This window comes from Haemorhous mexicanus, chromosome 6 (assembly GCF_027477595.1).
Source record: "Haemorhous mexicanus isolate bHaeMex1 chromosome 6, bHaeMex1.pri, whole genome shotgun sequence".
Lineage (NCBI taxonomy): Eukaryota > Metazoa > Chordata > Aves > Passeriformes > Fringillidae > Haemorhous > Haemorhous mexicanus.
In genome coordinates this window covers 62,932,942-62,943,019 of record NC_082346.1, presented here as the reverse complement: position 1 = coordinate 62,943,019, position 10,078 = coordinate 62,932,942, and the positions used below count along the sequence as shown (strand labels likewise).

General features: G+C 47.1%; 1 protein-coding gene across 3 annotated transcripts; it reads left to right on the top strand.

Annotated features, from left to right (window-relative positions):
• Nucleotides 1-38: 38 nt before the first annotated feature.
• Nucleotides 39-8,342, top strand: SOCS4 (suppressor of cytokine signaling 4). Of its 3 annotated transcripts, none has more exons than XM_059850616.1 (2): nucleotides 39-171; nucleotides 6,504-8,342. In XM_059850616.1, exon 2 carries the CDS (start codon nucleotides 6,603-6,605, stop codon nucleotides 7,911-7,913), a length of 1,311 nt encoding a protein of 436 aa, XP_059706599.1. In that variant the 5' UTR covers nucleotides 39-171; nucleotides 6,504-6,602; the 3' UTR covers nucleotides 7,914-8,342. The 3 variants fall into 3 exon arrangements, with proteins under 3 accessions (XP_059706599.1, XP_059706600.1, XP_059706601.1); XM_059850617.1 differs by lacking the exon at nucleotides 39-171 and adding an exon at nucleotides 4,123-4,140; XM_059850618.1 differs by lacking the exon at nucleotides 39-171 and adding an exon at nucleotides 6,267-6,284.
• The last annotated feature ends 1,736 nt before the right edge of the window (nucleotides 8,343-10,078 follow it).

The window sequence follows — 10,078 nt, the reverse complement described above, 5'->3', positions numbered from 1 at the left end:
GCCGGGGCGGGGCCGGGGCGGGCGCGGGGCGGCCCCGGCAGCGGGGATGGCGGCGGCGGCCGGGTGAGGGGCCGCGGCTGCCAGCGCCGAGCCCGCCGAGCCGCCGGCACCCGGCTGGGGACAGAGCCGGCGGAGAGCGCCGGCCCCGCGGGCAGCGCCCGCCGCACCACCGTGAGTTGGGGTCGGGCCGGCGGGGACGGGGCTGAGGGGCGGCAGGCGGGGGTGAGCTGGGGAAATCGGGGGTCTCCTGTCACCGGCGGGGCTCGGGGGCTGCGCCCTGTCAGTCACTGGGGGGCCCGGACCGGGTCTCCTGTCACCAGTGGGGTTGGCCGGGGTTCCGCCCTCTATCACCGCGGTGCTCCGACCGGGGTCAGCGCTGCCCGCCGGGGGGACTCGGTCCAGGCTCTGCTGTCGCCGGGGTAACTCACCCCGGGGGCCGAGCCTTGTCACCGGGGGAGACTTGGTCCGGGATCTGCCGTCCCCGGGGGGCTTGGCCCGCTGTCAGTGCCCGGGGGGCTCGGCGTCTCCTGGCACCGAGGGCGCTCAGCCCGGGGTCTCCGTTCACGGCGGGAGGATCCGGTCCAGGGTCTTCGCTCTGTCACCGGGGGGTTCGGTCCGTTTGCTTCCCCTCTGAAAAAGCCCGTGCCCGACCTATGTACCCGAACACAAATAGGGCACATAGATTCCCAGCTTATCCTTCTGTGTATGGATTTAATGGCAGCTCCTCCAGAGGCACAGGAGCGGCGGGGAAAGCCCGAATGAGGGGCTGTGCCCTTCGCCCCCCTTGGGCAGCACCCCCATGACAGCGGGGGCTGCGCTCACCCAGCCGCAGGACCTGTCCCTTTGGAGATCCTTATGGTCATTATGGAATTACTCTGGAATTCCAGCCATCCTGATTGCCTGTGCGAGGTGGAGTTGACAGCAGTGGTAGTCAGGCAGGTAGTGATTGCACTGCAAAAATCGTTCAGCTTTCTTTCTTTTTTTTTTTTTTTTTTAAGCTGAAAAATAGGAAGAAAGCATCCTGGCTGATCTCTTGGAGGGTTAAAAAAATGGTAGAATTGAACATGCCTGAATTAAAGAGGGACAAACAGCATTATCTGTTTTCCCTTTATGTAGCCTTAATGATCTGGCCCAGTTTATTCCTGTTTCTAAGAAAAAATTGCTTCCAGGAAAAGCCCTTTTATCTTCAGTTTTGCTCTGCAGTGGGGTTATTGGTTGTTGGGGTGAGCAGAGCGATTTATTTGTATTGGAAATGTGTTTCTCTCTAACACTTACATTGCTGGTAGTTTCATGAATGAATCAGTGACAGGATTACAAAGCAGGCACACTTCTTTAAAAAAATTTTAGAAATAAGGCCAGATTTCATTATTAAACCTCGTGGAAGCTGTGTAGAGACATGTTTTCCATGGGTGTATCCTACATATTTCAGTAAATCATGATTTCTGGCGAGGATAATGTGTTCTAGAGAAATGATTTGGAGCTGAACTGCTTATCAGATGAGTGGGAAGACCAAGCTATTCCTGCTGCAAGCCGCTGCCTGGGATGGAGACAAATGCCTGTCAAATGTGTTTATTTTTCTTAATCACTTTAATTTTCAGAGTCTCCGACAGAAACTGCACCTAAAGTGTTTTGCAGTACAAAAGTCATTTTACATTCGCTTCTATGTAACAACGAATTTCCTTGCCTGGAGGTGTTGCCTGCTGGGATCACCCTTTGAACAGCAGAGGAAAACTGGGGCGAGGTTTTTCAGGGGGGTGTCAGGGGGAGGTTTTTCAGGGGTGGTCACTTGTCCAGGGCACTGCAGGCGCTGTGGCTCTGCCCGAAGTGACACGGCACCAAGTGCAAAGTTAAGACTTTAAATCCGGTTGGGAACTCGGGCTGCTGCTGCCTTGATTATTAGGTGTGAGTGGCTGCGAGCCGGGAATCGCTGCTCCCCTCGGTTTCTGGGTGGAGCACGGAGTGTTGGTCATGGACCATAAAGCTTTCACTGATTTAGTGCTGGAGAGGCAGCTGCTCTTTGCCGAGCGCTGCCTGCATCTCTCCCGCCACGCTTAATGAGCAGAGCTTCATTAAGGCAGGAGATGGGAGCAGCCCTCACCTCTGGCACCTGCTGCCAGCTCAGTTCTACCTCCTGGGAGTGAATAAAATATCCCCCGTGTTGGGATTAGCTGGGCATGGCCCCCCCTTCCTCCTGCAGTTCTGGGGATAAATCAAGGGTATTTCCAAGGAAGAAATATTTAGGTTGCCAATGGTACCTTTAGAAAGTCTTTTTCTTTTGTGTGTCTGTGTGATAATTGCTTTAATTTGCTGTAAAGGCCTCTGGAGTTAAGCTTAGGTATTTTTAGATGGTATCATAAATCAAAGTAAAGCCAGAACTGAAGAAAAATAATTTAAGACAAAGGAATTGAGATTTATTGTTATGCTTAGTAGGTTGGGAAGGTCAGGTTTTAAAATGTGGTCTTGTGGCCAAAATCTAATTGGGTGAAATTAATGAAAACAGCTTGTGACCAGTGAGATTTTGTTTTAAAATAACTTTTATGTAAGTTATGAAAGAAAAAGTACTCCAGTTTATTGCAGCTTGCTCTTCTCTCTCAAGATTTTATCAGCTCTACAAAATCAACTTCCATAACAATTCCAAAATTGATTCATTGTTCTTTGTGAGCCTTCTTTTGTTGTTTAATTAGAGGAACAGTACAGCAGCACTTCGTGTGCTTGGGCAGAAAACTTTCCTGGTACTTCCTGCACTGGGAGGGATGTGCAGCTTGGGAGCACCAGAGAGGTGGTGGGACCTTTATGCTGGGAGCTTTTCAGGACATGGCCAGGCCATGCCATGGCTCCCCTGAGCCCACACTGGCAGCAATCCCACTCCAAGTGGGAGGTTGGGCTGGAGACCCCCCACCATCTGCTCCCTCCTTATACAGAAAGGGAAGCAGCTTGATGAAGGGGACTGTTGGGCTAGAGGCAAGGATCCAGCAGCTCAGGACAGAAGTAGCTGGTTAAAGCAGTTCAGTGTTCAAGTATTTATTGAATAAATAAAAAAAAAGTCTGTCTACATGTATGGTATTGGCGTTATTGATTAGACATATGGTGAGGCTGTCGCTGTCTTATCACAGCTGTGGGTTGCAGCCTACCCCTGGCTAGGAGGGAATATTGTTATCCCTCCAAACAGCAACTGAATATTGGTTTTAGTCTGGGCTTGAAGTCTCAGGGTAGAGGCATCAGCTCCTGAAAGAAAAAGCACTTTGTCTGCAGACAAGAGAGAGGAACCTCTGAAGGAGGGAGCACAAAACTAACAGCAAAAGCCACCCAGCTCTCTGCCTGTCCTCTGGGACTGTACGTGACAGTGTTGGGTAACCTTGGACTACCAGCAGGGTCCTGTGGCCTGAACTGAACTCTGCTCATCCCCCCATGTATTTTTATCTTTGCTGTTTCCTTAGGGGAAAGGGTTTCCAGCATAAGGGTTTTGTCAAATCTGCCATCATGGGAGATGCCTGAGGTGTCCCCGTGCAGGACGAGGCTTTTGCAGGCAGGGCACTCATTATTTCTCCCAAAAAGAGCTCAGACCTGATGTGTGTGAGCTGCACAGTGCTGGACTCCTCCATTTAACCTTCCCCTCTAGGGAAAAGTACACTCTGTGTTCCTTCTCTTTTATCCTTGCCCTCCTGTCCTGCTCTTCCAGCAGCTCTCAGGCCGTTAATGGAGGTACGTGGCATTTCCCTTGGATGCTGCAGTGAAAGGAAGAGCTGCTTTAGATGGATGGCCCCAAGTGGTAATAGAGCACTGAATGCCTTCCCTGCCCTTTATGCCTTTTTCTTCCTGACACTTGAATTATTTTTGCTCCCCATTTTATTGGTGGGGCTGTGAATCACTGATCCAGAAGGGTGTGAAGGTGTGCTCCCTGGCTGTAATGCCAAACACTGGGATTTGGGAGGCAGCTCTCCCACAGCACGCAGCTTATAACACACGGTCAGGTTCAAACCTGGCTTTAGTAGGATGACATCCCTTTTTTCTTCATTTGTTCCCTGCTCTTTTCACAGCTCAAGTGCTCTGTCTGATTAGCAATTCCTGCTCTGACGTGGCAGAAGCAGCGCCTGGGCTCCAGCAGCCCTTCAAACCCCAGGGAAGCAGCTCTGGCTAATGGTGCGTGGCTTTGCAGCATCACGTGCTGCTTCCTCAGCTTCTCTTTCAGGGTTCAGGTACCACTAATGATTCATGACAGGAGAAAGGTACAAAGGGGAAGGTGGCTTTACAGCTCAATACAACAGCAGCCCAGAAATTCCATAAAACCCAAGCTTCTTTCAGTTGGAAGGCTGAAGTTAGGAGATAACAGGCACTTCTGGGCTTTGTATGTTTTGCAGATTTTAATTAAAAGCCCAAAATCTGCATGTTCTTATTCCTTATATGGGCTGGATGAGCAGAATGAGATAATTGAAGGTTTCAAAAGCAATTACAAACTGTCATATCCTAATTTTTAAGTACTTGACTTTGCAACCTCAGTGATATCTCTCTGTCCAATTAAAAATCCCATATATAGACAATTAATGTATTTTACTACAGGCTGAATCTAAAAACTTTTTGTCTTCAGTGACTTCAGGCTATCACCAGGGTAAATGAGATTGCTTTTTTTCCCCTCTTTTTTTTGAATTGTGGAGAAAATTCAGTGCTTCGCTCTAGGTATTGCTGGATGAAAAATATCAAGGTTCCAAAAGCAATCAATGAATCAATCCTGGTCTAAATAAAGATGTTTTGAGTCTCATATGCATGTTTCATTTCTCCTGTCTTCATTGTGTCTCATCATGCTTTCACTGAAAAGCAATTTGCAAAACCCCGAGAGAAGAAAAATAAATCTCTAGTTTAATATTTTATTTGTAATTGCTGAAATATGGAGCCTTTCCTGTGATTCCTCTTGGTACCAGTGAGGTGATATTCATCTGCACTGCTCTGATGCCATTTTTCTTCCTAGCATATTTCCAATATTGAACGTATCTTACCTTCCTTCTACATTTCTGCATCTCCTCCCTTCCCCTGCCTTTTCCTTTCCCCCACAGCTCTCAGGTCTGTGGGTTTTAAATAAGGAATGCAATGTGAAAAATTCCTGGGTGAAAGTTCCATCTGGGATGCATTTGGCCCACAGATTGCATGTGAGCCTTTTGGCAAGGCTGTCTTGTTCTTTTACTGAAAGCAGAGGCTCGAACTCAGCCTGCGCAGAGCAGCCCCGGGGGACTGCAGAGAGGTTGTGTCATGCTGGCTAATCCTGATGATGAGAATGGATTGAATGAAGAGAGGAAGTGGATGCCCTTTTCTTTTCCTGCTTAGTATTTACCATGTCAATTAGTTGTAAAAAAAGTCCAAAACCCTAAAACAACACAGAAAAACCCACAGCTGAAAAAAAGCCCCAGTGCAACTGAGGAGCTGTGCATGGTTTTGGTGCAGAAGCATCACAGAATCATAGAATATCCTGATTATGATTAGTGGTGGGAAATATTTCTACATCCTGCCATGCCTCAGGGGGTACAGCATCCATACCATATTGCTGTCTATGTATCTTGAAAAAATCCTGCTCCACTTTCAACTGAGTAATCAAAAGAGGATTTTTTTCATCTTTTTTTCAAAGTGCAGCAGTCAAAAGGAAACCTCTTATCTATTTGAGAATTCAATATAACTTTGGAAACAAAAGAAAATGAAATCAGCAACTGTAGGTCTCAAAGCAACACTGATTTTAATAATGTAAACTTCCTTCTCTAATGAGTAATAAGCAGTTCCATCTTTCACAGCCTTTTAAAATTGCTTTTAGTAAGGGACTGGATTGTTTTAATCCTTTTCAGTATGTAAAGCCCCAGATATTTCAATCCCCTAGGGCCTCAGTATTTCCTTGCTCCCTTCCTTTGAAAAGGCAGAGGAAAACAGCTTTCAGAAACTGACAGAATCTGTGACTGATAAAATTTAGTTGTTTTTTTTTTTTTTTTATCCCAAAAGTGACCCAAAAGTGTCAGTTAAGAAAAAGATCTCTGGCATCCCATCCTGTGGATTAGTAGCAAACAGGCATATCATCTAGGTACAGTAGCTCTTTGTACTCTGACCTACTTGTTTCTGTTCTGGTTTGTTCCTTCTTGAAAGGTTATTTGGAAGAGATGCAGGATTTGCTCCATAACCAGCTAAAGCAGTATCACCTGCCCCAGGAAGGGTTTTCTTCTGAAATGGACCCTGGCACAATGGGGTTGCCAACGCCTAAAACGTTCTGCTCTGCTGCATAATCAGAATGAAAACTCAACAAATATGTTAAGGTAGTTTTTTCTGGAGGATGCTTTTCCCAAGGAAGGGTTAAGGGAGCTTTTACTGGGATCAGGCTGGTATTTGTGGGGTGTGCTACTGAATTCACCTCAATCACATGATTTTTACGTGGTCAGTAATTAATTGTCATTGTTGTCCTGTATCCACCAGCACGGCTGTTGCATTGTGTGTGTGCATAGCAGCTAACTGAGCTGTGTTTTCTTTTTCCTTAGATATTTCCAGAAAGTGCCTCGAGGAAGCTTCCTTATGTAGAAAAACCCCACAAGAAACTCAGTGTGCTTCCTGGCAAGTCGTGAAGCAAAGCTGTCACAATGGCAGAAAACAAGGACGGCAGTGTGAAAAACGCAGATGTGAGGCCCAAAAGCAGCCGGAGCAGGAGCGCAGACAGAAAGGATGGCTACGTCTGGAGTGGGAAAAAGCTCTCCTGGTCCAAGAAAAGTGAGCATTGTCCTGATGCTGAAACAGCAAGCGCTGCAGGAAGGTCGGGGACTAATTTGAGGAGCCAAGAGAGGAAGTATAGCTGCTCATCCATCGAGCTGGATCTAGACCGGTCCTGTGGCCACAGGTTTTTAGGGCGGTCTCTCAAACAGAAGCTGCAGGATGCTGTGGGTCAGTGCTTTCCCATAAAGAACTGCAGCAGCCGGCACACCTCTGGACTGCCATCCAAAAGGAAGATCCATATCAGTGAGCTGATGCTGGATAAGTGTCCTTTCCCTCCACGCTCAGAGCTGGCTTTCCGGTGGCACTTGATCAAAAGGCACACGGCCCCTATAAGTCCAAAGGCAGAAGAATGGATAATTGCTGATTTATCCCAGCACGAGGAAAGGGAGGATCAGCTGCGAGATGAGGAGATTGCCAATGGGGGGATGGACTCTCCCTCGCAGTCCTGTGACTTCACTGACAGCAGTTCTTCTCGGGGTGACCCGAGGCCTGAGCTGGTGACAGGTAAGGTGGCAAGGAGCAGTAGAGATGAGAGCGACATGGACTCCGATGATGAAGTCATAACTCTGTGCACAAGTTCTCGGAAACGAAACAAGCCCAAGTGGGAAACGGATGACGAGCTGCTACGGATGGAGACGCCCCCGAAATACCACACCCAGATTGATTATGTCCACTGCCTAGTGCCAGACCTCCTCCAGATCAATAACAATCCCTGCTACTGGGGAGTCATGGATAAATACGCAGCCGAGGCACTGCTGGAAGGGAAGCCAGAGGGAACGTTTCTGTTGCGAGACTCTGCCCAGGAGGACTATTTGTTTTCCGTGAGCTTCCGCCGCTACAGTCGCTCCCTCCACGCCCGGATAGAGCAGTGGAATCACAACTTCAGCTTTGATGCCCACGATCCCTGTGTCTTCCATTCTCCTGACATCACGGGACTCCTAGAACACTACAAAGATCCAAGTTCCTGTATGTTCTTTGAACCACTTTTATCCACTCCCCTGAACAGGACCTTTCCCTTCTCTCTCCAGCATATATGTAGAACGGTCATTTGCAACTGTACAACTTATGATGGTATCGATGCACTTCCCATTCCTCCCTCGGTGAAGCTGTATCTGAAGGAATATCATTATAAGTCAAAAGTTAGAGTGCTCAGGATTGATGTACCAGAGCAGCAAAGCTAGAAAATATTTTTGTGAAAGAAATTTTCTCAGAACAGACAATAGTATGTTCAATTTCTTTTCCTTCTAGGTGTTTTTTTTAATAGCAACTTGATTGTTTTTTCTTTTTCTGCATATTACTTACCACCCAAACTAGTCTCTGTTTAAATATACTTTTGAGTCTGCACAGCTCTCTTTTTTTAGAAATTATATTCGTTGTGGGCTTTTGGTACTGTCCCTAGGCTAGAGTTTTATGGAATTCCAGGTAGGCTTTCTGGTATTTCTATAGATGGAGAGACGTTAGATCTAAAATCCCTTGAAAATCAGTTTTGAACTTGATCTGTCTTTTCTATTGTAGTTGACACGTGTTGCTGACATGATTGAAATAATGCACTGTTAACTAAAGATTGACTCATCTGTATTTTCTGCATTTCTTTTAAAATGAGTGCTCTAGCCTCCGTGTGTGTGTGTCTGTCCATCCCTATCCACTGCAGTAAATTCGTCAGTCTATTTCTAACATTACTATTCCAAGCAAAATGAAGTTTGAAAGAGGATATGATCTTTCTATAAATATATCAGGGGACTAAATACCAGGGAGAGGAAAAACAATTCAAGTTAAGGACAACACTCAGTGCAGGAACAAACATGTATAAACTGGTCCTGGAAAGGTTTTGGTTGGAGAGGAGGAAGACTCATCATCGTCAGAGCAGCAGGGTTCTGGAAGAGCTTTTCATTTTGTGTAATAGCAGTAAAAAGCAAACTGCTCATAAACTGGGATTTGATCAGTGTCTGGAAGAGATAATCATGTAGTTACTTATGATAGATGGGGCTTGGACTTGAGAACTCTGTTTCTGTGTTACTGTTGCATTATATGAAATACCCAGGTTTTGCTGTAGGAGCTGCCACTGCTTAAATGATAAAGCACAGGGTGGGAGGGTGGGAAGGAAGATATTTCCTTTAAAATCTGCATATTTAACCATCTGATTCTGCATGGTTGAGCCTGAGGTGATGGTGAATAACTTTCCTACTTTGTTAGTAGGGGGGGTTGTATTTTTAATAAGTATAATTTTAAAAGAAAACAAGTCTGCTGATTTTCTTGCAATGTGAAGCATTCGGTCACAATGGCTTCCTGCCAAATTCCATGTACGGGAAAACCATGCATGGATAATGCTCCTAAAAGCATTACTTACATTACATGGACAGGCAGATCTGCTGCTGAGTTGTTGGTGGAATCCCATGAGGCTCAGGGGATGTGGGTTCAGACAGGAAACTCCAGGCTGGCCTCGGGGTGCAGCTGCAGGAGGGGCAGCAGTGACCTGCAGTTCTGTTCCCTGTTGGTGCTTTATCTCCTCTCCCAAACTGGGCCCGGAACTCCTCTGCCAAAAGAATGTGAGATGGTGTAATTGTAACTCCAACGACCACATTGTTTCCTCTCCTTTGACTACAGGGAGCCTTTGTATCCTCTCAAAATGCTTTTGAAACTGAGCCCCAAGCCTGTCGAATTACAAATGTGTTGAATTTCGTGCATGTGAAGGATCCTATCAGAAAATCAGCAGTGACCTGTGGGTGAGGTTATCACTGAATGGTTGGGGTTGGAAGGGAGCTCTGGAGAGGATCTCATCCAAGCCCCCTGCTCAAGCATTGGATCACATTCAGGTGGGTTTTGGACATCTCCAGAGTCCAAAAGAGACTCCACAACCTCTCTGCACAGCCTGTTCTAGGCCTCCATCACCTGCACAGTAAAGAGGTTTTTCCTCATAATCAGATGGAACTTCCTGTGTTTCAGTTTGTGCCTGTTGCTCAGGGCACCACTGGAAAGAGTCTATTCCCATCCTCCTGACACCTGCCCTTAAGGTATTTGTATGGATTGATTGGTTCCCCTCTCAGCTGTTACTTCTCCAGAGCTGATGCCCAGCTCCCTCAGCCTTTCCTCACAGGAGAGATGCTCCAGTCTCCTCCACTCTTCACAGCCACTGGTCCTCTCCAGTAATTCCTTGTATTTCTTGTACTGAGCACCCCAGAACTGGACACAGCAGTCCCAGCTGAGCCCTCACCAGGGCTGAGGAGAGGGGCAGGATCACCTGCTGGCCATAGTTTCCCTCATGCAGCCCAGGATTCCATTGGCCTTCTTGGCCACAGGGACACAGTGCTGGCTCACCCCAGGTCCTTCTCCACAACTCTGCTTTCCA